The following is a 26997-nucleotide window of genomic DNA, read 5'->3' as shown; positions in this document are numbered from 1 at the left end:
TCTAGGCGTGACAAATTGTTAGACATTCGATTTACTCTGTCTAAAGAGTCGTTTCATTAAATTACTACGGAACCGAAAATTTCAAAATGCTTTCCGTTTTGATCGAAATTTGAAACAAATACATGTACCTTATTTCACTGTTCCGCAAAATACTTGTTGAACAAAATTTATTGAAAAGATTGAGTTACTGTAAGTAACGTATTCTAAGTCCAGGTTAGATTAATCCTTACCTTTAGGAAAATCAGTGACTGTATTTTTTAATTTTTCGGTTCAAAGTTAGCGGGGCTGCGTTTTGTCTACCCAGTACATTTGCAAAAATTCGGGATTTGGGACACTAGTCACACTACCATATATATTATCTATGATTATACAATTACATACAGGAAAATTTATTTATTTCCTGAACCGTAGTTTGAAGCTGGCCGATCAGCTTGGCGGGAATCACGTAAATTAAATAGAAAATGCGATCAGAACTATTTAAACAAGTTCATTACGTAACGGTAAGTAACTTTTATCTTGATCTACTACTACCGCATTTCGTCCAGAGACGTAGAAAACAGAAAAGCAGCTGACACTAAGTAAATGGCCATTTCTCCAAGCCGGGAAAATCGTTGGTGTTGTCGAGCTTCCGTGGCGGCACTCGCCCAGTTAACACACTAACTAACCACTGACCACACAGTGACCAGCTTCCAGTCGACTGAGTCGAGTCCCGCCGGGCTACATACTGTACTAAATAGCCAAACATACCACGCATGACGCAACCACCCTCGGGGAGACATCTGCAGCTTTTCTCTGCTGGCGCATTCAGTCCTGTTCTAGTTTTGAATTTTGAAAGTCCTTATTTCGTGTTTTGTGGCAGTTTCAGTTTTCAGTTGTTAACATGTTTGTTGTTATGCTTAAATTTGTTTCTTAATGAATCTTATCTTCAGAAGAAAACTGCATTTTGATTTCTAGCAGAAATCGGCTACCGCGATACGTGACTCTAATTGGGATTTGTCGTTCGTAACTGCGATTTAAGACTGCGAATGCATCGTTTCCGTTTTTAGACAAGTTTGATTTTTCAGTGTACTCGCCTCTCTCAGTTCCAAAAAGACCTGTTCTCAGCAATTCTCATTATATGGCGCAGAAGTCCGCACCCTTTGTGAGTTCCCAACGTCGCGGCACGGTCTCCCAGGCCAGCGGTCGCTGGAAGGATGCCTTATCGAAGAGTGAGCTGAGCGATGTGGAATTTGCAGTTGGACGCCTGTGTGGCGAAGTCAAGAGGTTCCGCGCGCACAAGTAAGCACGACGTTGCCTTCGCAATGAATAACCAGTGAATAAAGCGCTATAAACGCTGCTTTTCGGCTATAGGTTGACTCTCGGCATCAGCAGCGACGTGTTCCACACCATGTTCTATGGGAGCCTGGCCGAGCGGTGTGACACTGCCATCGACATCGCGGACATCCCTCCTGATGCCTTCGACAACCTGCTCAGGCAGGCGCTCACCCCATACTGTGCAGTTACGTACGCTGGGTTCATTTCTCTGCATTCCAGATACATCTACACGGATGCGATGGACAATCTCCTGCCGGAGAACGCGGTACAGACGCTGTACTGTGCCGACAAGTACGATTTGCCCTGGTTGGCCGAGCGCTGCACCGACTTCATCCTCAACGACCTCGACGCGGACAATTGCCTCCTGTACTTGGAAAATGTAGGTCTAAGCATTAGTTCGTAGTTTTGCTTGTGACAGGGAACCGGACAATTCAAGAAGCATGGGCAAGATAGTCCATAATTGTCTCGGTCTATTTTTGTTTAAAATCCTTTAGGCTTTAGCCGGCATTCGAGATAGGCACTCACCAGCCTTATTCCAAATTTCTAGTGTGTGACGACTGCGCGATTTTGCAGGCGTTACGCTGGTCTCCGGATTGTGATCCTGTGGTGGAGACATGCTTGGACGTGGTGGATGCATCCAGCGAGGCGGTATTCCAGTCGGCACACTTCACCCAGTTGGAGCGGAAAACGCTGGAGCGAATTCTGCAGCGCAACACACTGTCGGCAAGGGAGAATTTCGTCTACACGGCTGTGGAAAAGTAAGTAGTGGCAGCGTGTTTTTCGCAGCAACTGTCTATGTGCAAAATGTTCCCTTATGGTCTCTCGGCCCGGTTTGTTTTAAAACATCAAGCGGCCCTTTTTGAAGCACTAAAGGTGCAGTGCGTTCGGTATTTCTTTATGCTTGTCTGGTTGTTTAGATGGGCAGCGGCCGCCTGCGCTCGCAAGAAGCTCTCCCCGTCACCCGCAAATCGCCGCCGGATGCTGGGTCCTGCACTGTTCCTTGTGCGCTTTGCCTTGCTGAATGAGGCCCAACTTGCCAACGGGCCTGTTAAGGTTGGAAAATTGCTAAACAGATTACCGTGTTGATGAATTCCGCTGTGTGGTTCGTTTGCAGAGTGGTCTACTGAGAGACAAAGAAGTGTCGCGGGTGTTACTGAGTAAACATTCAACCAGTGAAGAGCCCGCGCTGGAATTTTCTGTGGAGCCCCGGCGCCACTTCATGTATCGCCTCACGTCGAGATACACGTACAAACCGATGGAGAAGATTTTTATCTTGTACAACAACGGCTACTGGTATCCGGCAACCGTCACGGGAAACGACGTTTCTGATTTCTCACACGAGTATGAAATGGATAACGCTAAGGATAAAGGGGGTATCCGGCAGCGCATAAAGGCCGTTCGAGCCATGGATATATTAAAGCGTGGTCTGCCAGTGAAAGCGTACATTGACGGAGCTTATAAGGAGGCGACATACGGCTCACTGCGAGCTGGACGACATACTGTCAGCGTCGCTGACCGCGAGTACAGCACGCATTTCATGGAACTAAAGATCTCGCGCAGGCATGTCGATGAATAAACAGCCGCGCAACGGTAGTGTCATCGGGGGGCTTTTTGGTGTGGTATTAAAGGACGAGATCAGCTTAGCAGACATTTGGGTGTCGTTACAGTAAATACTTAATTGGTGTTTTTGCTCTCTTGTGGTATTACTACCTACCTACAAATATTGGGTTTTTGTTAGCTTTTTGTTTTAATTTTTATTTGGTTTTCTTTTATTTTAGTTGGTTGTATTTTTATTTGTTGTTTTTATTTTAGTATATCAACCATTTTCCATGTAGACTTCTGGATTTGTTCCTTGCCGGTGTTTTGTGGTATTGTAATTGTGTTATTGCTGCCACTTTCTAGATGGACACAAGCAAGTAAAAGAACAAAATTAGCAGAACTTTCCTACGTGCAACAATTTTGGTCATATTTAATTATTCGCGCGCGTTTAGTTTGTCGACTTATTCACAAGGATCACAATAATATGTTCAATAACATCGGTTTATACACTTACGCCACACTACTAAGTATTTGTGCCTGTGTATACTATGTATGTAGTACGTAACAGGACTTGAAAAACATGAATGTTATAGTTGAGTGTCAAACGGAAAAATGTCATGCCCCTTGCTTCTTCCGCTCGCACAAAGTAGCTTGTCTTAACTGGAAACTGGAATAATATGCTTTAATTCTCTATAACACAGCAGATGCGTGGATCCTGCCCCTGGTCATTCCTGGTCGACCTTGCCGTTTGTGCCAAGTTGTCAGCAATCACGTTTATGCAAAGACAATTAAAAAGAGTTAACACAGTGGACCGTGGACGCATGTTACAGTATACTGTAACTGCTTCACATATATAATATTAAGTATAAACTGCAAATTTTACGCAAGTATTGCATACATAATACAACGTCTGCCCATCATGAAATTAATCGTTATCAAAAATATAATGTTATGTAAACCAGTGTACACAGCGTCTGCATTAAAATTCAAACGGAATTCATTCACTATAACTTTGAGTATTGTAGCGCATAAACTCGATAAGTAGGCATCTGTCTGAATCGTTCCATGCTACTAATCCTGCCCAGTACGTATCACATCCGCATTTCCTGTTGAGATTTCTGGACATAAGCTTCTCCGGTCACCGCAGTTACGAGCCATTTACACCAGTCCCTGCTGCAAAGCCGGATCGCGTTCGGAGTAGGGTGGTGGGCTTTTGGCGTATTTTCCATCCACGATGAATTCCCTTTGGTTGGCTTCTTCAGTATCCAGAACCCCATCATGACAGTCCCTTAAAATGACTGCATTGCGCAGGCAAATTTTAGCGGCCTTTCCACACAGCACCGCCACCATAAGCGAATACAGCACTGTAAAAATTACAGCATTAAACACAGATTTATTCGAATCATATGAATGCGCTTAATTATTTCAAAATAATTACAATTAATCTGCAGCTTCATTCAGAGTATACGCACAGATTATCATTATTCAAGATAAAATTATTATTCCTGTCTCCCGTTAATACTCAATAGAAAAACTGTAATTTCACACCAAATGTTACTCAGTTACTGTAATTTATTAGATGTACTAAAATAGTACACTAAATTGTTATGATTAAATTAAATCTGAAGCTGTATTTAGAGTTTCCGTAGAAGTATACTGCAGTAAAAAGTGAAAGCGATATCCCTTTTTTAACGTGGATATTCGCAGTAAGGAACGCTGCAATTTCACGCTAATTTTAAATTCTGAAAGAAGCATGTGATATATCTTTCAAAAACGTGATACCCCAAATAAAGATAATAACTGTAAAATATTCTCGAGCAAATGTTGCGCACTTGATATGGCGATTTCCGTATCATCCAGCTGCTGACGTCCGAAGACGGTCTGCATCCACGTCACCTGATCCATGAGGAGCGCGTGCGCCTGCAGGTAGTAGGCGAGGAGGGTGATGATTCCGGGAATGAGGATGAGGACGCAGGCGACGGCGTGCGCGATGCACAAGACGACGTTGACGGCGCCGATGCTGGCGAAGAGACGCGACTGCAGAAAGATTTCCTCGCGACTGTTCGGCAGATGACGGCAGCTGAGCAGTTTCCGGATCAGTCTCACTCCGAAGAACGCATTGCTGAACAGTGTCACGTCTAGCACGCCGATGAGGAGGGCGCGCAGGTAGTGCAGTGTGGTGTCTTCCGGATCCGATGAATCTACGGGAAAACACGATAAAACACACAACGATATCAGCTGAACGTAAAACTTCTCAAATAATAAGTACTTAATCCACGTAACGCACAGACGATTGGTTATGAAGAAATAATAAGATTAACAGCTATATATAACAACGATGCGTACCTGACGAGACTACTAGAACAGCTGAGCCGAAGCGCAGCAACAGGCTGAACGCAGCGCAAACTGCCTGGAATGTGCAGATGTTGTGCAGTTTGGAAATGAAGTCCAGGCGATATTCGGGAGTGACAATGTGGCTAATGTCCATCTTGTATGGATACACAAATCCGTTACGCATGAACCGTTGTCGATTCTTTTCGCAAAATATCTATTAGCGCAGAAGATAACTAGGAACTAAAACTCTGGTCAGCTGGAAAGGAAAACCCATGAAGCAGTAAGTAATCATCGCACACATATGGAAAGTGTCTAGCATGATAGACCGAGAAATGCGGATTGTCTTGTGCAAATAGACATAGGGGTATAACGTACGGCGTATCTTGTACAGTAGGTATTGCCTTTGGCGCAACCTGTGACGTACAATACATGCGGTGCATCGTTTTTAGATCGTAGTAAAATTAATTTCATGTACGAGTACTGCACTTTGAGAAAAACAACCTGCAGTAAGAATAATTGATAATAATAATAATTATTATTAACCCAAACCGCATACGCACGTAGTGCACAGAGCATGACTCTTCGAGGCTCAGAGCTTTTTGTTAGTACAATACGAGTATTAAACCAATTAAAATCCTTAATGTGCGGCGCGATGTATAGATATCGTACGTATTAATAACTAGGAAAGGGCACCGCTTTAGGCTAGCACTATAAGACCGAAGCGAAGCTACTGCTAGAAACAGTAAAGGGAAACATAACCTAACGGGCTTCCTATTATTTCGTCCACCATTCATTTTGTCCATCATTCATTTTATCCACCATTCATTTTGTCCACCAATTACTTTGTCCACTAATTATTTACTCCTTTAAACTACAGAGAACCGTTTATAAGTTCAAACCGATGAATACCGTTAAAGCCGAAAAGAATTACTACCTAAGAAAACCTAGGGTAGAATTACCTAATGAATCTAAGAAATCCTAAGATAACCTAAAGCACAGTAATCGTTCTCACTTCTCAGCATAGTGTTGAGGGTTGCGAGGTGTTGTATATCGTTTAACCTAAACCACTGTAATCGTTTCAGCACAGAGTTAGCGTTTGCGTAGGTGCAGTAAAGTATAAATCGAACTCGGTAGTGTGCATCGAACTGTATGGTGGACATAATGTACAGTGGACAAAATGAATGGTGGACGAAATGAGTGGTGGACAAAATGAGTGGTGGACCAAATGAAGGACACGACCCAACGAGGTCATACGTTCATATCTGCTTGCCAAGACTTTCGTACTAAGACTCACCATTCTGTATAATGTAAGTAATACAACAAAGTCCTTGAGTACGATATTGATTACAAGACTGTATGTGTTTCCATAACATTCGTATACTACAGATTAACGTTCATTACTCACCATTAGTACAAGATGCACGGAATATTAATGCCGCTTACTGCTAAAAGTACGAGTAAGTGACGCTTTTCTTTTTAAGTGGAAACGTGCTTACCGAACTCTTTATACGTACTGCAAGTGATACGAGCAAGTTTTGGGCGCCAAATAAAAAAAAAGTTGCCCGCGATAGGGGCGTGGTCCTCATTACAACCTTGCGGCAGAATGCCCTGTTACGCGTTTTCACGAGTTGCCGCTCAAGATTTGTCTGCTAACTGATTGACTAACAATGCAAACGTAGGTCAATAGATATCACAATGGACAGAGGTCATAAATACAACAAAGGTTACGGTTGCTACGACATCTCGTTTACCGTTCTGCAGTTTCTTAATGTCTGCGCCCCTGCCAATCCACTGTTTCTTAGCAGATAGAATTGAATCAAGCTGAATCTAGGAATTTGCTGGACTACATTCCTTTTACTGTTCCGACTCCTAGCTTAGCTTCGGTCTTATATGCTAGCATAGAACGGTGCTACTTCTATGTCAGTAATAAATGATACAGGAAAAAGGATAGGGGTTGCTTTTTTTGAATATAGAGGGTCTACTATCACTTCAGCTGCTAAATCAGTCAGCTGTGCGCTGTTTCTTGGTAGTTAGTCTAAGGACATTCTGTTAGTACCGTGTTTAGTAAAATTTGCTCTTAGGACTGACAAAACACGTTAGTAAGCACATTAGTGTTTTGGTTTAATGCGCGGTTACAGGTTCCCCTACGTTGTAGTGCCTAAATGTTATTGAGCGCCTAGCAGTCTCATCTAAGTGCCCCTAAGTGTCGGTCACGCCCTAACTACTTAGGGCGTGACCGACAACTTAGTGCGTGACCGACGTGCGTGACCGACGCACAAAAATTCCCGTTTTCTTGAACATAGAGGACCTTCGCTTCGCTTCGGTCGATTATTAATACGATTTTTGACACCATGTACCGGGCCATTTTCCTTAAGTATTGTACAATAACAATACCGCACCATCCGGATCATCGTTTAATTAAAGTAAGTAGTAATAAGTACAAGTACGAGTACTGCAAAAACCTGACAGCGATTGATTCCATCAGTGAATATTTTTACCAAATTTTTCATTCGATTCAGCACAATGAAATCTGTTGAGGAAACTCGGGATACGGCGAACAAATCTGACGCTGACTGACAGCTATCTAAATTCTTTTAAATCGATCCAAGGTCTACTATTAATCTCCAATGCCTTTAATAATTACTACTAAATACACTCGAAATTGTCAAGTTTATAAATGAAAATCGCACCATAATTGAGCCATTATTATCGAGAGATGTGAAACAAAATCGTAATTACTGCACTATTACCTAAGAATTAATCCATACATAACTACTTGTGCAGAGGATAATAATTTTGAAACAGTAATGTGTAACTATGTTAATGTTAACTACCGGTACGTTCGATACAAAATGCGTTGTAATGCTGTATATTGTAGTCTGCGTTATTACTGTATGCCCATTTGCCACAGCTACTGGACAGGACCACGAAATTGTTATTATGGAATCTCTCCAATTTTGTCCAGAGGTATTTTATTCACTGACCCTGAGATCGAATCTGTCATCTTTCAGATAAACAAATAAAAATACATTGACAATTCGCAGAATTACATACAAATTTACAAATCGCATTAAACGGTCCGTTTTCAGGATTCATCGTTCGTAACAGTGATACTAATTCCATGGCTTCCTAGTTTGCTATTCCGGAAGAAATTATTAAGAATATATTGGCTGATCTTGGCGGTTACAAGAGAAAGCACGATATTGGTGAGCAAAAAGATGCCACAAATAACCATAAAGGAAATTAGAATAGTGATGGTAGAGTCGCCGACATTGATGCCCGGGACGAAGAATGTTGTTCCGTTTCCTTGCTTCTGTTCCAGATAATGGAGCGTATTATTGGCTGACACGACTTCCCGGACGGCTAAATCAAGGTAATGCAGATTCGTTGGAATAATGGCAGCCGCAATGATCAACAGTATTAGAACAACGCAAAGGAAAATGGCCGAGATAATGTTAAACCAAGACAGGATGCGCAGCCGGCTTTTGTTCTTTTTCCAGGCAGTTTCTTCGTAGGTACGAGACACTTTTAGACCGTACGATCCAGCGCTTAGGATGATGCCGTCCACAGTTAGTCCCGCCAGAACTGTGTACAAGTGTTCACCAGATATAACTACAAAATTAAGTCAACCACACATCAAGAAATTAACCAAAGCTTGGTAATAATGCGCATATATTTGTAAGAAATTCAAAGTCATGAAAAGAGGAGATTGTTAGTTTTTAATGCCATCGCATGCATAATCACAGTACCCACGTAGCATTTATTTCTATTCATATACACTGCAACTGCAACTGCAAACATTTTCAGCTATTTTCACCATTAACACCTTACACGGATACATACAAATATTTTCTTGTAAAATAAGCGTGTTAAAAGCAGACTCAATACAGTTTTTTAGAGTTGAATATGTGTTGCTAACCGTAGTTGTCGAACTTGCGCAAGCCTGCCCAGTGTGTCGAAGGAATTAATTACAATAATTGATCGAAAGCATTATTACAATTAATTAAGCAGTGTTAAAAGAAAGTTACAGTGATACTGTAAGCAAGTAAACTGCTAAATACTGCGCCTTTATGCCAATAACGAGGACTAGTTTATCACAATGATAAAAAGGATAGCTGCTTACCAAGACATGAAATGATTGTCCCCACCAATCCTGTTATGGACATAATAATCTGCGCAAGTGATATACGATGTATGCGAGTGTATTCATCTTTGTGCAGCGCGGAAATATCCATTGGCACCGATTTGTATGGATAAATTTTTGAGTCCATTTCTGCACGCTACGTACAGTAGCATACTCAAGCAAGACGGTAAATGAATCGTAAAATATAAATAAATAATAAGTTAAATAACCAACGATCGCATGCACTTTTGAGCAGAAAATAGAGACACGTGTGACAGAATAGAACTACTCGCAAAGATAGGATCAGCTGTGCTGTAGTATATCTGTATGTTTCCGTTCAAACCAGACCGAAGTTCAACAGTATTTAGCTTTTAGGTTTCTTAGAACGGCTATTTCCTGTCATATACAGATACGCCTAATAATATTATTATCGAATCATGCGTTTTGCGATATTTGTTTTTAAGCTGTACCCGTGAGTTCCGTGATTTCCCAGCGCAGTTATTGCTGTTTTTTAGAGAACAATATATCTGCCGGCACTGTTCCTCCAGCAAACAAAATTATTTGCTTCTCATCTGCACTTACCATCAGTCATCAAATATGGTGTTAATATGGCTGGTGAACGTGTGGTACTTTGTTTAGCCAACTTACCGTACCTACTGTACTAAGGCCTCGTCCCGAATTCAAAGCGAATCTGGTTGCGATACAGCAACTCCACCTCGCGAGGTAGCTTCGCGTACCGTATCTGTAGGCGTGGCCACTGCGTACAGCCACCTCGTGCGGTTGAGCAACCGTACCAAAGCGAGATTCGCTTTGAATTCGGGACAAGGCCTAAGTACGCAGTATTTGTTGTACTATCAAAAATTGTTCTTACAGTTACGGCATTTTTTTCCGAATTCTCATAATTTGCTGGAGTATTTAAGAGCTTATCTGCAGATAATTGCAAGGTAATCAGTTAATACGCGGGTGTCCTAATTGTGAACAGATTTAGCACTAATCATATACAGCAACATAACAAAATTACAACAACAAAACCTTTACGTTATCCTGTAATTACAAAGTATCGCATCATTTCTCCGCTTTAGTTACGAATAATAAAAAAAACGAATTTAATAAATCCCAGAAACTACGGAACTGATTGTGAGTATAAAGTGCAGGAGAGCGTGTGTAAAGTTATACCAATTGTATTACTCTTTATACTCTTTATCGCTTATCGAACGATAGCCCTGCTTGTTGGATACTCTGACATTCGTCTCTTTGGCAGGACCGCGCGGTGGAATCGTCACCGGATCCGCTTCCAGGATGGTGGCGTTGCGCCGGCTAATCCGCCCCGCCGCCGCGGTCAGTATAGCGCAAATCAGTACAAATATACAAATCACCGAGATCAGCACCACCAACACCACAAAGACGATTACGTTGACGTTCTGCGCGGTGGTCGGTGTGCCGCCGGGCAGCTGGGAGGAATGTGGGCCTTCCGGCGATGTTCCCAGCCATTCGGCCACTTTATCCAATGCGACCTTTAGGTAGTACGGCGACCAGATAAACAGTACACCAATGGCGATGCATAATACCACGGCACAGCTGTACAGGATGCAGAGAATAATGTTGAATGCGCCGACTAGAAAGAATAATCGCTGGGATGGGGCTCCTTGCCGACTCTTTTTAACAACCAGGACACCGAGGGATCCGGTGACCATCAAGAAGATGTCGAATAGCAGCCGTACAACGACAGGCCAAATGTGCTCGTTGGGAATCTCTGTTAATAAAAACAGCTAACATTTAACAGCATATTTCGTTTTTCTTATTTATTTCTTGATTTCCGGATGTTATGTTTCGCCGAACACTGCATGTTTTGTAGATTCACACATCTATAATTATTATGTATATAAGGCAAAAATGTTATACATTTGGAGCAACAACCGGAAGACAAAATGTAAAGATACATAAGACAGAAGTATATGATTTATGTATAAAAATAAAACATAATTCTGTCCTTGGGACCTGCAACTGGAAGTACATCATCTTTTGATTTTTATTTTTACCGCATCCATGTTTACCTAATTGTAATGTAAATGATGAATTAATTCTAATCTTAAATAGTTGTCATAACTTACTTATCAACAACCAAATGGCTGTGCCAATGTTCAAAATTCCAAAAACAATTTCGGTGATCGATATGCGCTGGAGACGTGTCAGTGCTTCCAGTTGCTGGAATTCCATCCTCAAATACGCTTTTTCATCTGCGTTGACGTACAAAGCATAATCCCAGATGTGGCTAGCTTATGAAAATGCAAAATACCTATGATTAACTATATATACTGTATAACGATTCTGTGTCTGCTTATTCCGGTATTAAATACGGAATAACTTTAACGTACGTAGAAGTGTTTTGAGGTTCACCTTAACAATAGGTACTGTCAGTATAGCATAACTAACCTCGGAGAATTCGCTCCAGTGAATTCGAGTTTAAATCGAAGGTAAAATTTGTTTTACTACTGTAATTACTATTCTAGTACTAACGAAAAGCGTTGTAGCAAATCAAAAGCACAACAACAAAGCAAAATGATGTAATTAAAAGTATTCGCTCTGCCGCGCACCATCTCCAATATAATGCAGCCATATTATTGTACTTACATGCGAACCAAGGGCCGGGTACACGATTGCAGTACCTGTAGAACTACAACTTACAAACGTTCTGTATACCGTGGTTTTTAACTGCAGTGTCATTATGTATGGTACAATACTCGTATATGTTACAATACAACACAAAAAATGTAAGCAATGTTTTGCCGACACTTGTTGCTACACAAAATTCGATCGAGTGTATGCCGAATACTGTCTCAATGAACGAACGGGTAGCATTTTTAATTTTACGGAAAAAAACCAGCTTTTCCGGTTTTTGGGTAACAAAATGAAAGCGTAGACAGACTTCTTTAACCGCTGAGAAATATAGATATTTTTAGCTGAAGTGTCTACAAGGCCAAGCGCGATCAAAAGTAGGTTCGACTACCTGTACATGTAATGCTATGACTTCCATTTCCATCAGTAGCAAGAGATACTTGCAACTAACTGGTAAGTACTCTTCTTACAATTAGTTAATTACTTACCGTAATTTTTACTATGACATTGTACAATTTGTACTGTATGAAACGCAGTAAGGTGCCTGAAAGTCTGGGACATAATCAACGGTGCCGGTGGGCACTTCGAAATTGTGAGAATTATCCGCGCATACAGTATTTCGTAAATGCTGTTTTGTTGGTAGTTCTGGCAGAATTTCTGGAAAAAAGGCACCAACAGATTTAGACTAAATAAAATTACCGATATTTAGCTATATATGTACTGTATATAAATAGAACTTACGTGCTTGTGTATGATTGTACGGCAGGTGACACATGTGATTCAAGTGATCAATCTGGTAATTTATGAATAATGCTTGAAAATTATCGTAGTTATACTGACATCTTTGCATTAAATTACAGCTAAAGCTAAAGGGGATGAATATAAATTTAGCTCCCATTACATACTGAATTCTGTTTTTTATTGATAATGCCATACAAATTTATGGAGGCGTGTATATGGCACACCCATCCCGTGCTGCTGAGCACAAAAAAAGCGGTTGTTTAATTAGCAATAAAGCAACATTTTATACTTTCTACTAGCTTCCCACTCTAAAAAACAACTGCTGCCGATTTCTACATGACTTGAGCAACAAGCCACAACTCTAAAGCTGCATTAGAATTTAGCCGGCTAAACGCTGAAATTAAATTTTTCTGCAAACACACAGATTGTGCAAAATGTCAGATGCATAACTTTACACATGAAATTTAACCGTATTGTGTAAGCAGTGTCGGAGGGTCCATAAACATAATATTATTAACGACACATCCTGCGTTTGAAGTCAGCGTGGGCGTCTACATTTCATATGCCAAAAATCTTCACATGCTTTCAGATTTGCTGCCTGATAGGCTGATATTCTCCGTACGTGGACACCTGCTTGGGATACGTTCCGCCCATGGACGCCAGCAGACTATCGTTGTAATTCCCGGATGTCGGTGTTTTCAGGATGGCCGCATTACGCCGGCTAATCTTCGCCGCGCATCCCGTCAAGATAGTGAACAACAACAAAAACGTGCCGATCACGCTAAAAATGACCACCATCACAATCGTCACCGCGCTGGTCACTTTATGCACGGTTTCCTGCGCGGTATGACCGGGAGCGGGCTGCGCGGGATCATAGATGGTATCTTTGTGCAGATTCAATAGTTGGGCGATATGATTGAGGATGGCGTGCATGTAATGCGCCAGGACGCCGACAAGAATTGCGGAGATAATTATTAGCACCAGTAGAATGCTATATATAATACACAGGATCACATTCATGCCAGCCAACGCTGTGAAGGACGACGAGGATGCCACGCCCTTCCGGCACCGTCGTACCACATGGACGCCGAAGCAGCCGGCGATGAACAGGAGGAAGTAGAATCCGACAATGAGAAAGAGTGACCAGGACCATGTTAAGTGGTTGTCCTGTGTAGAACGGTCTGCAAATTCACAATAAGACCCGATAAAATAAAATTTTTTATTACATAATTCCGTATGAGAACATACGTGCTTGCGCTTTTTTACTGCAAAGTTAATTAATAAAAAGTACATTCACACGAGATAGAAATACACCAGTGACCAGTATGCGATAAAAATAATTATAAAACTGTTTTGTTTTACGTGGGTATTGTAAAAGTCAGAATTGCTAATGTACCGTACTAGGTGCGTGCAAAACGCACGTATCAATTTTGCAATGTTTGGAAACACCGCTTATATCTTAAGTAATCGCTATCACTTATATGCCGTATAAAGCGGAATTCGACTACGTCTGCAGTTTGTGGTTGCAGTAAAATACTTTCGTGTAAAATACTCCCAATCAGCAAACCAAAACTCAGGGCAACACTATTTTACAACTTACGCGTTAAGGCGAGAACGATGGCGACAATGAACAGCAGCAGACCAATCAGCCCGAAGAGGATCTCCGTAATGGAGATGCACTTCAGCCGGGACAGCGATTCCAGCCGGTAGCCGCGGACGACATCCATGGTCTCTTCCGGAAGAAACACGCACAGCATCCACTACTACAGTTCACAGCCAGAACACTTCCGTCGTGCGCGCGGAGGACTCTAGTCTAGGCCACCGCAACGCTTCGGAACCCTGGCGGTACTGCTGTAAATTGCACCGCAGAAATTAGCGGCATTGAATGTAGAACGCAGTCAAGTGTAGCTTGGCTGCAATTGCGACTATGCATAAGTATTGCCGCACTATTTTCGTAGCCAGGGGAGATCTATTAATGCAGCATTTAGCTGCCGATGGCATTGCTAAGATGGAGATGAGTAAGCTTTTTGTCATTAAAAAACTAGTCTGGAAAGCTGAAATAACCAGCTGTCATGTCGGCATTATTTAATGAGCGCTCTGGCCATTTCGCTTCTCCACCAGATGCGCACGTTGGTGGCTGGCGCAAATGCCGACTTTACACTTCGCTGTGCGTCGACGGTATGTAGGGTATGTTTCATTTTTTAAGGCTTTAAGCACGGTATGTACAATACTATGTACCTCTAATTCTATAGATAAGCTGGCACTGGTAGAGTGGCAATAAATTGCAAAAATTATGTTAATTTGTTACACTAAATCAACAGCGTTCGAATTAGTCATTTTAGGTAAAAGGCATTGACAATTTCTCTAAAGTCTCATTGTCTCCGGTAACTATAACATTGTTATTACTTATATAGTTGTCGTACAGTTCATTCATATCCATTCATCGCAAAATTGCCCATTTATAAAGCAGTGTTACTGTGAGAAAGCGCCATCTTTTTTAAAAGGCAGCAAAACTTTTCTGTGACCATGAATTAATTATATGAATACTAATTATCTGTGCCAGGATTTCGGCCAGTTTATTCCCGGCCAGTGATCTCAGCTTCTAATCACTCGATTTTGCCGATTTAAAGTGCAACAGAATCTTTAGACTGCGAGAAGTGTTCCTGGGCTGTTGGCGGTTTGTGAACTTTATTTTGTTACGCCCAGTGGTCACTCAAACACTTGTTAGTTGTTACCATTGATGCCATAGGACTAACACGGGCTGCTTTGTAACCACGCGCATATCTGTAGACTGTAGTGGTGCACTGCAAAATGCGCTGCAAAATGACAGTGACTACAGTATACAGTAGTTACGACCACTGTGCTTCGGTTATTGTTCAGAGAACACGTACGTCCCCAACCTACAAGCTGCATTAAGAATTTCAACGAACAGTTTCACCAATATTGAATACATTAACCCGAATCCCCATTGGTATCTCTGAAATAGTACAAGCGCAGAAACCTAGCGCAAGTAAACCGTAAACGTAACACCTGTTAAACCGTAAACGTAAGTCCTGTTAACAGGCCAAATTTCATAAACGATTACTATAATGTTCCCAGTGCTCTCGCTGAATTTAATACAATGTTTTCATTCTGACAAGGTTGCATTACAGTGCACGTGAAAGTTCACACGAATTAAATTTACCACTAATCGTGAGCCTACATTCATCCGTGCTGAGCTTGTATTAATATTACTGTACTCTGTAAATGCTTTTAAATCCCGGTCGTCTAGACACCAGACTTTATGTTCCGGTTCAAATTAGCCTATGGTACCATAATAATGACTTGTACGGTACTTGAAATGCGCACGGGTGCATTTAGCACCGCACGTACGAACAAATCCAAACCGTCGGTTGTGCAGTAGAAATAACGATTTTTAATAGTATCGAAGTGCAGTATAGTACTTCTCTTAATATAAACATTAGACGTACAGGTGTTAAACACCGGTGTGTTGATCATACCCATACAGTACGCGAGGCGATTCCCGGTGTCTTTCTGTACTCGTAAACAACAAGTACGTCATCTGCAAAGACCCGCAAGTGAAAAACATGTAAGGTGCAAATGTTGCATTTTATTTCTTCTTGATTAGTGCACCTATCAATCCCTACCCGTAGTGCTCGTTTACCCTTCTGAACACCTGCTCATCCCCTTACTGCAACATGCTAGCCCAAACACGTAACGCTCTGGATAGCGTCCACGAAGCCGTCTTCGATCATATGCCTGCCGGACTGCGCGTCTACTTCTACCATGAAAGCTCCTTCATCCAGCGCGCCAAACCCATCTTCACCGTGGTTGGCGGAGTGACACTGGCCTACTTGTCCGCCAAATGGGCCGTTTCTCTGGGAAAAGCGGTATTTGCAGATTCGCGCAATTACACCCCGAATATATTCTGAAATATCGCTCGTCCTTGCAGTTTGTTACGTACGGTTTGGCTGTGCCGTTGAATCTCGGAGCGGATTTAAAAAAATCAGGAGAATGGGCGGGTACGTTGTCGCCGGTTTTCCCTTATGGCCAGATACCTCCTGATTCTGCTTTTGTTGGTGTCACTGTGTATAAAGTCACTGTTTTTTTTAATGTAGTCGTTACGGGAGCAAACGACGGGATCGGAAAGGAATTTGCGATTCAGGTTTGTTAGGATAGGGTTGAAATCATAATTTTAAAATTTTTATAATTTTAAGCTTAAAATGAAATAATTCAAAATTCAACGTGGCTTCAAGTATTTAAAAAGGTTTCGAAACGGAAATTTATTTTTTTATAAATACATGTAGTATTAAATAGAGATTGGCTAAATTTGATGTCGACTTAATAAATACGAGTAAAATGAAATAACTGTTTAACAATGCCTTCGACGAGTTATGGAATTTCTTTATTTGTTACAGAAAAAAATATTCAGAAAAGGAATTTTAACTTTCCACTTTAATATTGTGTTTCAGACAAATTTCATTCCAAAAACGGCTTACAGTTGTTTGAATTTAACTCCACTGTGCTGATAACGTGATAGCCGTATAAGTTAATTGCGTCTATTACAGTTGGCCGAAAAGGCCTTAATGTCGTTCTGATTGCCCGGAACCTCGACAAAACGGAAGCCGTTGCTCGAGATATCAGTAGGTGGAATACATTTTGATGTTACAGGTGCAATTTACGCTCGGATTTCGCTTTTATTCAGTTCATAATCATTGCAGCGAATCTTCGGTAATTAATAATGACTCTGGTTTGCAGAAAGTATCAGTAGTTAAGCGATCTCCGTTGCGCATTTTCAGGTACCCGGTTCAACATTCAGACCAAAGTTATTTCACTCGACATCGGCAAAATGGGACCGGAAAACGTTCACCAGATGCGCAACGAACTGCAGAATCTCAATATCGCCCTGCTAGGTTTGCCGATATATAATCGCAATTGATTTAACGTTTTCCATTTGTTGCGGTTTGATTTTGCTATATGTGATATCCAGTGCATTTAATATTTTTGCTTGTAGTAAACAACGCCGGTACTGCCGCGGGAGTAGGGAATTTCCTTACCACCGGATCCGACGAAGTACGAATTAGTGTTATTCTATTGTTTCGTTGCATGAATAATGTCATAATTTACGTTTCAGGATGTGGCCGGCATTGTAAATCTCAACGCGCGCGGTGTCGTGATGGTAAGCTAAAAGCACAGTAATTAAAAGATTTAGATTCATCGAATTTACTTTTTACAGTTTGGCACATAATTGCAGATAAGCCGCGCTGTCCTGCCGTTGATGATTGCCAAGAAAAAGGGTGAAAAGCGCTATGTGATCAATGTGGGCGCTATTTTCGGGGGAGTTAACCCCTCGCCCGGGTTAACGGTGTACGGCGCGACCAAGGCATTCCTGGACTCATTCTCCATCGCGCTTCACCATGAATATAAGGATCAGGGAATTTTTGTCCAGGTACGTCTTACTTCCGTCATTCTTGGAAAGAAGAGTTTGGCTTCCCTTTGTACAAGCAATCGACCAGAGCATAATACAATACGATCGGTGCCGGTATTACTTTCATAGCTGCTAAAGCTTATTTTACCGAAGCACTTCTGCAAATTTTTCTGATCACAATCTTGCGTTTTCCGGTGCGTATCTACCGTTGCTCTTTAACTGGTAGTGGTAGATTCAGAAACGGTTTCGTTCTCAAAAGAAGGTAGTTATATACCGAGATATGCGTACTTACATGCTAGCATGTTGAATTACTGACGTTCGAGATAACGTAGTTTATGCAAAATAAAATCACTGCATTCGTATTAATGTACAATATGTGTAGCGTATGTATGTATAGAAGTATTGTATTTCTGTCTTGTCTTTGCAAATTGTCATTGCATGCATGATGATGTTATTTGGAAACGGAGATTTCTTACGCTGGGATTATTTTTGTAGAGTTATATTCCTGGAGCTACGAAAACCAGTTTAATGTTCAAAGAACTGGAAGGTCATCCGCTGGTCGCCATGCCGGAGCAAGCAGTGGCCGGCGCGTTGGCACATCTCGGTCTCCGTTCTCGTACTTACGGCCACTGGAAAACTGCCCTTTGTGTAAAGACATTGCATTAAGTTCTTTGTTCTTACCAGAGGGTTTGCTTCGTAATAACTGTGTTTTAGGGGTGGTATCATTCCTGGAAGAACGTTAACGAAGCCTACATTCCCCATGTTTGAGTAGAATATTTGCTCACAGCTCGTCTTCTCCTGCCACAATCGTGCTAATTTAAGTTACAGTTATTACCTTGGGATGTTTTGAGTTTTTTTCCAATTAACTACATATTTTTTAAAGCGCCTGCGTTTTACGATATTTATTAATTTTATATTCTGGGAGTAACTTGCATTCCGTTTGCATTCCATGATGCTTAATAATGGTGGTGATGGATTAAAACAGAAATGTTTAAGTGAAAGCTAAAACACTTATATTATATATAGGGTAGGATACGATATGAACGTACTGTACAATACCCAGAGTAAATACATACTTCTTTGATTCTGAAAATATATTCACATACTTCAGAAGTCCTACTACTTTGTATATACGTAGAATGACAGAAGTTTTGTGTCATTTATCGTTGAGTGTATGCGATTAGCCTTGCTTGCTTTTCTTTTTGTGTTGGCTGTGTTGACAGATGATTATGAATGTCGCCCGTTGACAAATTTTGGAAAACTACTGTTTTCGAACGATTTCAGAATTAATAAAGCGGTGCCGGTAAAATCGCATATTTATTGCCATTAATTTTATCTTTTTATTAATGTGAACGAAAACGTCACGCTAATGCGATACTTCGTCCCCGGCCACAGATAAATTCCAAAAGTACTTTTTTTCGTAATTTCGTTACAGTAGTAATGTGAATCGAGTTGTCGGATGTGCTTGTTGCGAATCAGTTGATTCAGTCTACTCTAGCGAGGCGCATGTGTACAACAAGAAGAAATATGGGGTAATTCAGTATATGCAGTTATTTTTAACCACGAGTCAAAATCGTCAAGTTCGTTCTGCATATCCTCGCTGCAAATCCCGTCAAAACACCCAATGAAATCAAAAAGAGGCCAATAAGGAAGTATGCCGATACAATGACGGTGACGCTGGGATAGTGGTCCGGTGAGGGGATATAACCGGTGCCATTCGCCAAATCGGTCTGCATGTTGGGCAAATCCGCACCCAGCCAAAAATGTCCGGGATCACTCAGAGGATAATCCTCCAGTACCCCGGTGAGGATGGCGTTAATTATAAGGAACACCAGCATTACAGCGGAAATAACGCACAGCATCAGATTCAGCCCGCCCAACGCCATGAACGACCTCCTGGACATGACACCTTGACGTGCCGTTCGCGCGACAAATAATCCCCAACATCCGGTGTACAGGATCATGAAGTCCAACGACAAGCGGGAAACTAACGCCCATGACCATGACCATGAATAACGTTCACCAATAACTAAAAAGCAAGGAAGATTGAATCGTACGCATTTTATATCGAGGTATCGATATATACCGTACATAATTTTATTAAAACTATCACGTTATAATTCTACTTAGACTATATATCTACGTACATCATCAATAATTCAACATAATATCTACCTTATATTTACGACGCAATATTATGAATTCACGGTAGACTTAGCCGGGCTGACCCAAACAATACAAAGCGATCTGGTTTATATCAAATTATACGTACGGTACAAGTAATATATTTTGTGTGCGTGAAATTTTTGTGAGTGTGAAATGACATGGCAGCAATAACAACTGTTGTAAACCACGTGAATAAATTAACACTAATGCAACTGAACTGGTTTGGGTAGCATACAAAAGTTCACGCGAAAAACGTATAGTCGTGGTCGTATGTTATTGGCACGACTAATTGTAAGTTGAAAGCTTGAGTTTTGTTTATTGAAAACTAACTTTAAGCGTTAACGTTAAGTTTTCTTCACGTCCTGTTTAATCCATTGACAACGGTTTATCATAGTCACATGTTTACTTGTCACAATTACAATCGTGCAAAACAAATTATAGGGCACCTAACAAGTCCATTTCTGGAACTTAATTATTTTAAACTGAATATTCCAGAAATTGTGTAAACGCATATTTTGCGAACGGTTTAACCCGTAAGCACTGCTTTATAATAAGCTTGCTGTTTTGTTAACATCTAATATCAAAAAAGCGCAACTGGGATTGTTAAATGCGTATTACGTAAAGTAATAGGTGGTTCTGAGAATTAAATATAGTTAAATCTATGACTTACATGTGGATTTGAATTTTCCAGCCGTAAATAAAATCAAAAAATTACCGCAGGCCATAACAATTTCCGCAATGGATATATAACGCAGACGCGTTAGAGACTCCAACTGATGACTGGATGTACGGTAATAATCCATGATTAACAATGATTAATTTTAAAAATTGCTCGTATTACGGCAGGTTCGCGTGACAGCACGATTATAGGTACGCGCTAAGCAGGGAATCAAAAAAATCATTAAAATCAAAGCGGAATCACATATACTTTGTTACCGGTCGTATCTTGAGCAATTCCTTGGTCACTTTTGCAAAAGCCTCTTTAAAAATAAGCGATTTTTTATTGGTATTCTCAAATCATCCATCGAAAAACTTCGCTAGCAGTTTTGAACCATTTTGATCGTATCGCTGGTTAAAGTTGTTACGAGTACACGGCGAGAGCAACATCGCGTGAAATCTCTCCAGTCTTTAAGTGCAACCGCACCAGAACTTCCCTTTCAGTGCAATAAATCGTAGCAGTAAAAAGACAGTTTATGTACTATCTGCGGCAGCTCTATAACAAAACGTTAAGCGCTGCGTTCGTGGTCTTTTTAAGAGCGACATCGTATAAAAGCAAGATGGTTGTTGGTAAATACCTAAAAATATGTAGTGATCAACGCGCATGACGGGCGGCGTTCTGAAGCGGAGCAGTGCTTCTGGTTTCTGGCCAGATGATCGAGATTGTGCTGGATCGATGCCTAGTTCGAAGCACTGTATTATAGATATCTATATTTCGTAGTTCCATATCAAAGTGCTGTATTGCAGTACGGCATACAGCGCATAATAATGTTTTATAAAGCGTACCACGGAATAAATTACTTATTTTGTTTCCAGTTTCAACAGACTGTCTTGCTAGCACAGCTTCGTAGTTGTATTCGTAAGTACAATGTATATAGATAGATATGGGTTATTGACTGCTGTACAATTTGGTACTGGTTCTTAGTGGGCCAGAAAGTTGCGAGGATTACATGCACAACGACTATGCAGGCACTTCCTACTCGTATCGATTTTTTCCTGGTTAGCTGGGCATACAGTCCAGCCAGACTACGCTGAACGATCTTCCTTTACATCTTACTTTTTCCGGTCACCAAATGTGCGAAGTTGAGACTGCGAACAAATCGTGAAGCATAGAAGTATACGTTACAACAGGCTTTACATTGACAATCATAGACACATGGTAGAGTATGTCTTCGGCTGGCAAAAAAATATGATAATCCGGAACAACAAAAATATTTCGATCCCTCCTATACAAGCGCCAAGGTACAACTTTCACTGTGAAGACTGATGCTTCTACTATAGCACTAACAAAGAGTTGAAACCAATAATACAGAAGCGAAATGCTCGCAAAAGCGGGGAAATTATCACCTCGAAAGCAAAGAATCCACGATGGGCCAAATCAGTGGCATTAATTGCTGGACCCTCACGATCCGCAATGTAGCAGTCATCTGGAGCTGGCGTTGCTTGGAAAAAAGCAACGTTTCCAGTCGGCAACTTTCAGGTTAGTTTGAAGCACTTGGTTAATGGCAGACGGACTGGACTCCATCCTATCGAAGGAAATTACCATTGCAGCATAAATATACCGGCAGTCGTAAGTGGCAGAGCTGTAAAAAAATCTGCAGAACTGTGCTACACAAAGAGTAATTTACACTGCTCCTGCTGCAGTAACTCCTCAACTTTAACTGGAAAGGTTATATATACAACAAATGTAGTCTATTAACGACGTCTATTAACTACAAAAAGGTGACCGTGTATACATTTCATACTTCATAAAAACGATTGCAACAAAAAATTACAACTAACTACATTACGATAACCAGGTGCTGATGCAACATATATGCACCTTTGCAAAGGTTACCGTTCGCTCCAGATTGTGCGCCTAAGCGTGCTCCGTTTTGACCGCTGTATACTGCATGTTTCCCGCTGCCGCAGTGGGATAGCCTCCCCGCGCACCGGCATTAATGATGGCCGCGTTACGGCGACTGATCCAGGCGGCCATGGCTGCCGTCAAGACGAACAGGAGGATTATCAAGAGGACAATATACAAAAACCCGGTAACCAGGCTGATAAGACCTTCGACTTCCTTCTGCAGTTCGGCATTGGACGGGTCATAAGTGCTCGGCCAGGCCACCACCGCATTGGCCAGGGATGGGTTCGTCTCAGTGAGGATGTACACCACGATAAAAAATAGCATCTCAATTGCCCAGATAACGCATAAGACGATGTTGAGAATGCCCAGAATGCGAAACGATTTGGCGTCCACGATGCCCTGTCGGACGCGTCTAATGGTGACGACACCGTAGACACCGGTGGCCACCAACAGTGCAGCGCTCAGAAAACCGGTGGCGAAGTCGTCTAGTTGGTTCTCGATCTGGCTTTCTGCTCCTGATACACAACAGAAAACACTGTGTCAAACAAAAATCAGTGAACCCTAATGTCAATTGTTTAATCAACAGAAGAACTACCCGTAGTTGTACTCGTAAGTTATGGTTTACGTAGCATTAGTCAGTGCGCTGATAATAAGTAACTAGGCAAATCAATGATTTAAACATAAGGAAGTTACTGTATATTACTCGTATATAAAGACAATGCAGTCCAGATAAGAATTATAGAGAAAGAAAACCAAAGAAAACTAATTAAATAATACGCTGGTACCGGAGAAAACGACATGATCTACCGCATATACACGAGTACAAACTACAGAGCATTGTATAATATTTCTCTCTGTAGATAATTTTATACTTCGAGCACATAGAAATACTGTAATTTTAATTGACACTCTAACAGTAAGCCGTAAGCACTACAATTCTTTAGAGCCGTGCTAGATTAGTCTGGTGTTCTCTAAAACTGAATTATTTAAAAGAAAAACTACCGTAACTTACAAAATAGGTAAAAATAAATATATGAAAATTGTAACAACCCTAATTCTGCCGTACAAGTACACACATGCCAACTGCGACCATCACTTGATTTTGAAGAAAACTAACTTACTAATCAACTTTGTTATTACGCCGATAACTGAAAGGATCCCAAATACAATTTCCACGATGGATAAGCATAGTAAAGTCGGTATTCGTTCCAGAATATAGGTTCGGGTATCCATGATGGATGGTTCTGAACCCCCAAATATCAGTGTCCACTATATTCAGAGACTCTGGGGTACTCGCACTAAAAAAATATGAAAAACGATTAATGGTAAGATTTGCTGCTGGTCTTGTTTGTGCAGTGTGCTTGTTGTATCGACAGCATGTCATCATCGAATGAGTCAGAACGCAAAAGCACAGTACAGTAGTACAGCATTACGCCATTTGCAGGAACGTTGCCGAAGTACCACATGGAACTTGATGCAAGAATCGGATTATCGATTGCTTACTGTGCCAGTTTTTCGGCGCCGGGATTACTTGTATTTGGAAGCAGTCGGTTAATTATATGTACATTGTACATTGTACAATAACAATTTATTTCAGACTTTATTTGGTATTCTTGATGAACTTCTGGCTCTTCCAGTGTAATAAAACAACAACTGTCGAAATACTACGTGATACATGAGGAATGATTACAGTACTGCATTTCGAGGATATTATTTAGAACTGTCAAATATCAGCAGCCCGCTCGTATCTGCGGCACGACTGCTGCGCACGTATCGGTTACTCATCTTTCCGCTATGACTAAGAGAAAAAACTGAAATATGTTCCCACCAGTGATAACGGATACACGAGTAGAAATAAATACCATACCTGAGAGCAGTCAGAGCACCGTGAATTCTGCAATAAATCAGCCTTCATTGCCGTTTTATATTGCCACGGTAAACAAGTGCAAACTTGACGAGAAAATAATTTAAGCTTAATGACATGCAATAATTAAATTTTTCTTCGTGTGGGCAAAATTTGCTAATTTTGTGCAAAATTTGCTAATTAATTAGGCGTAAATGATTCCAGTTATAACTGCTCATGAAAGTTTTGCTTAATTACTAATTAGTAATTTAGTTAATTAAACCATATCATCTCAACACTTAATTACGGACTACAGCGTAATTTCATACAGTCTAATACAGCACGGCATCATTACGAACATTTATAAGCAGCTCAGGATAATTTTAACGAGTTGATGTGCGGTCGTGAATGTGGCCACGAATTATAAAACGAGCTCAACAGCTCGGTTTTATAATTCAGCAACTGATTCTCCATCTGACCAATGCGCGCAGCGTTATCAGTGAATCTGTCTGACTCACAAATCAGTGCGTGAGTTGGAGCGCACTCGAGCATTTTGACCTAGATACAATTCTCTCTGAATCCCAATACGTGGTAAATTTGACAGTTGCTATTATTACTTTTGAAGATACTGTGAAATACATATCTTTGCTACTACAAGAAGTATAGCAAGTAATTCGCACTACTATGGCTGTTGTCTCAGTTTAAATGTCTCACCCACAAATGCGCTCAAAGGCAAAGTACCGGTCATTCTCTTAATATAACTATATCTTTATGTTCATATTACTTTTACCACATTGAAGGAACTGAGAGATACGAGTACTCACCGAACTGCTGTCACTGAATCCACAATTAGAATCCATATTGATTTATTGGCAATAGCCACCCAAATAGCAATAAATGCAAGCGCTGGTACACTACTTGATAGTTAAAAATTAAACATTAAAAAAACAACCAAAATCCTTATCCTCTCTCGGATTAAAAGGCAGTGTACTCAAAGTCAAAACAGCCGTAGCATTTCCTTTAACAACAGCTAAACTAAAACGCTGCTTGAGAAAAGCAGTAGAACGCGCTTCGCCCGTTATGTCACGAATCTTGCGGCCCATGAAATGCAGCATTTCAGTGAAGGCAGGGCCAAAAACTCCCAGTGTCTCAATAACCAGGGGATAAAAGAGGTAACCGTATTCCAAAAAAGAATATGTGCGGCGCTTGGAATTTTCCGCCAGTTGGGACACACTTCCGGATTTCTTCGAGCTTGCGGTGACGTGGGAATCCGCAACAGTACACCAGCTTGTTACATCCCAAACAAGCGGTCTGCCTTAGCGAACTGGTATCAGCGTCATTCCGTCAGGTCTTTTCCCGTTTGTGCTGGATAGTCCATTCGGTTCCAGCTGACAAGGAAAACCAGCGCTTTCGCAACAATTCTTGGCGATGCTGTTCATTTCTTTATGCCGCGCCCATCGTCCTTTGGTTGATTTGTTGCATGATAGCCCATGGTGACCATTGATTTCAACTTGCGTACCGCACGCGATGCATTTGTGTGCCACCACTACCGGTAATCCAAATCGCAAGGCTACACCGATTCTGACATCATCGTCCTTCAGGAAGGTGCCCAAACATGGCGCAGGCAAGGCATTTAACCATGCTCCAGAGTCTTTGTTTAAGGCAGCCAGCAAGACCGCCCTGGCGCGGTCGTTGCCTTCAGTACAGGACATCAGCATGGAAATATCTCGCTCAATCATTTGGCTGTCCCATGCAAACTGAAACTTCCGAAGAGATTCTACCGGAATCTCACCTTCTGTCAGCCGTACCCAGGTTTCCTGAGCTGCTTTCGTCAGACACTCTTCAGTTGGCTGATAAAATTCGGAAACGATGGGTTGCACAGAGTACACCGATGCCAAATAGGCACAAACAGCTAATGTCTCGATGCGTCGCGTTCCCAAACCGTACTGGAAGAGATATCTGCGTCCACTGAGCTTCAGAAATTTTTACGTTAACCAGCTGTTCCACCCCCAACCGAATCTAACCGAACGAATCCATATTATTCGATAGCTGAATATAATAATGCTAACACAACTTCTACTCATATAATAGACTTCGAAGTGCCTTCGGGCTGATGTAAAAGAGCATACTTCTGGTACCGTAGATATAGATATTTCAAATTTACTGCATGCTGCAATATACAAATGCACGCGCTTGTGCGTTCCCATTTATTCCTAAATTTAATAAATCAAAAATCTGGATAAATGCCAAAGTCATGCCGGTCTCATCTCCACGACTCCCGAAACGCACTAGTTGCGGCAGAGTGTAGTAGGAAAGACTAATAAAAT

At 41.3% G+C, this 26997-nt stretch overlaps 7 protein-coding genes and 1 long non-coding RNA gene across 19 annotated transcripts; 3 read left to right on the top strand and 5 right to left on the bottom strand.

Annotated features, from left to right (window-relative positions):
• Nucleotides 1–856: 856 nt before the first annotated feature.
• Nucleotides 857–3235, top strand: LOC129584050 (BTB/POZ domain-containing protein 6-like). The gene is made up of 6 exons (XM_055476140.1): nucleotides 857–1278; nucleotides 1351–1473; nucleotides 1534–1693; nucleotides 1888–2072; nucleotides 2232–2367; nucleotides 2429–3235. The coding sequence occupies exons 1-6, from the start codon at nucleotides 1118–1120 to the stop codon at nucleotides 2888–2890; spliced, it is 1227 nt and encodes a 408-aa protein (XP_055332115.1). The 5' UTR covers nucleotides 857–1117; the 3' UTR covers nucleotides 2891–3235.
• Nucleotides 3236–3347: 112 nt separating this feature from the next.
• LOC129584014 (uncharacterized) lies at nucleotides 3348–5537 on the bottom strand. Its single transcript, XM_055476095.1, has 3 exons — nucleotides 5200–5537; nucleotides 4686–5054; nucleotides 3348–4217 (listed from the first exon to the last, which is right to left on the bottom strand). Exons 1-3 carry the CDS (start codon nucleotides 5369–5371, stop codon nucleotides 4012–4014), a joined length of 747 nt encoding a protein of 248 aa, XP_055332070.1. The 5' UTR covers nucleotides 5372–5537; the 3' UTR covers nucleotides 3348–4011.
• Nucleotides 5538–8152: 2615 nt separating this feature from the next.
• LOC129583903 (uncharacterized) lies at nucleotides 8153–9742 on the bottom strand. Its single transcript, XM_055475938.1, has 2 exons — nucleotides 9311–9742; nucleotides 8153–8799 (listed from the first exon to the last, which is right to left on the bottom strand). Exons 1-2 carry the CDS (start codon nucleotides 9456–9458, stop codon nucleotides 8273–8275), a joined length of 675 nt encoding a protein of 224 aa, XP_055331913.1. The 5' UTR covers nucleotides 9459–9742; the 3' UTR covers nucleotides 8153–8272.
• LOC129583904 (uncharacterized) lies at nucleotides 9681–11282 on the top strand. The gene is made up of 3 exons (XR_008689828.1): nucleotides 9681–9936; nucleotides 10184–10254; nucleotides 10572–11282. It is a non-coding gene; the product is annotated as an uncharacterized LOC129583904 (long non-coding RNA).
• On the bottom strand, nucleotides 10202–12135 carry LOC129583902 (uncharacterized). Of its 6 annotated transcripts, none has more exons than XM_055475937.1 (3): nucleotides 11942–12135; nucleotides 11422–11547; nucleotides 10202–11063 (listed from the first exon to the last, which is right to left on the bottom strand). In XM_055475937.1, the coding sequence occupies exons 2-3, from the start codon at nucleotides 11525–11527 to the stop codon at nucleotides 10495–10497; spliced, it is 675 nt and encodes a 224-aa protein (XP_055331912.1). In that variant the 5' UTR covers nucleotides 11528–11547; nucleotides 11942–12135; the 3' UTR covers nucleotides 10202–10494. The 6 variants fall into 6 exon arrangements, with proteins under 6 accessions (XP_055331912.1, XP_055331910.1, XP_055331911.1 ...); XM_055475935.1 differs by having other exon boundaries at nucleotides 11422–11586; nucleotides 11942–12134; XM_055475936.1 differs by having other exon boundaries at nucleotides 11422–11582; nucleotides 11942–12134.
• Nucleotides 12136–12828: 693 nt separating this feature from the next.
• Nucleotides 12829–14601, bottom strand: LOC129584011 (uncharacterized). The gene is made up of 2 exons (XM_055476090.1): nucleotides 14268–14601; nucleotides 12829–13848 (listed from the first exon to the last, which is right to left on the bottom strand). The coding sequence occupies exons 1-2, from the start codon at nucleotides 14422–14424 to the stop codon at nucleotides 13253–13255; spliced, it is 753 nt and encodes a 250-aa protein (XP_055332065.1). The 5' UTR covers nucleotides 14425–14601; the 3' UTR covers nucleotides 12829–13252.
• Nucleotides 14602–16097: 1496 nt separating this feature from the next.
• LOC129584034 (very-long-chain 3-oxoacyl-CoA reductase-B-like) lies at nucleotides 16098–19103 on the top strand. Of its 2 annotated transcripts, XM_055476125.1 has the most exons (11): nucleotides 16098–16256; nucleotides 16321–16557; nucleotides 16620–16689; nucleotides 16786–16832; nucleotides 17236–17310; nucleotides 17467–17580; nucleotides 17682–17740; nucleotides 17802–17846; nucleotides 17922–18116; nucleotides 18591–18743; nucleotides 18810–19103. In XM_055476125.1, exons 2-11 carry the CDS (start codon nucleotides 16533–16535, stop codon nucleotides 18861–18863), a joined length of 837 nt encoding a protein of 278 aa, XP_055332100.1. In that variant the 5' UTR covers nucleotides 16098–16256; nucleotides 16321–16532; the 3' UTR covers nucleotides 18864–19103. The 2 variants fall into 2 exon arrangements, with proteins under 2 accessions (XP_055332100.1, XP_055332099.1); XM_055476124.1 differs by lacking the exon at nucleotides 16098–16256 and having other exon boundaries at nucleotides 16263–16557.
• Nucleotides 19104–21963: 2860 nt separating this feature from the next.
• LOC129583884 (uncharacterized) lies at nucleotides 21964–26195 on the bottom strand. 6 transcript variants are annotated; one of them, XM_055475904.1, is made up of 4 exons: nucleotides 25495–26195; nucleotides 23949–24125; nucleotides 22801–23342; nucleotides 21968–22504 (listed from the first exon to the last, which is right to left on the bottom strand). In XM_055475904.1, the coding sequence occupies exons 2-3, from the start codon at nucleotides 24058–24060 to the stop codon at nucleotides 22837–22839; spliced, it is 618 nt and encodes a 205-aa protein (XP_055331879.1). In that variant the 5' UTR covers nucleotides 24061–24125; nucleotides 25495–26195; the 3' UTR covers nucleotides 21968–22504; nucleotides 22801–22836. The 6 variants fall into 6 exon arrangements, with proteins under 6 accessions (XP_055331882.1, XP_055331881.1, XP_055331879.1 ...); XM_055475903.1 differs by lacking the exon at nucleotides 25495–26195 and adding an exon at nucleotides 24331–24469; XM_055475907.1 differs by lacking the exon at nucleotides 25495–26195 and having other exon boundaries at nucleotides 21964–22561; nucleotides 23949–24194.
• Nucleotides 26196–26997: the final 802 nt, after the last annotated feature.

This window comes from Paramacrobiotus metropolitanus, unplaced genomic scaffold (genome assembly GCF_019649055.1).
Source record: "Paramacrobiotus metropolitanus isolate TYO unplaced genomic scaffold, Prichtersi_v1.0 Parri_scaffold0000012, whole genome shotgun sequence".
Classification (NCBI taxonomy): domain Eukaryota; kingdom Metazoa; phylum Tardigrada; class Eutardigrada; order Parachela; family Macrobiotidae; genus Paramacrobiotus; species Paramacrobiotus metropolitanus.
Note: the sequence above shows the minus strand (reverse complement) of the source record. Positions and strands in the feature narration are given on the sequence as shown.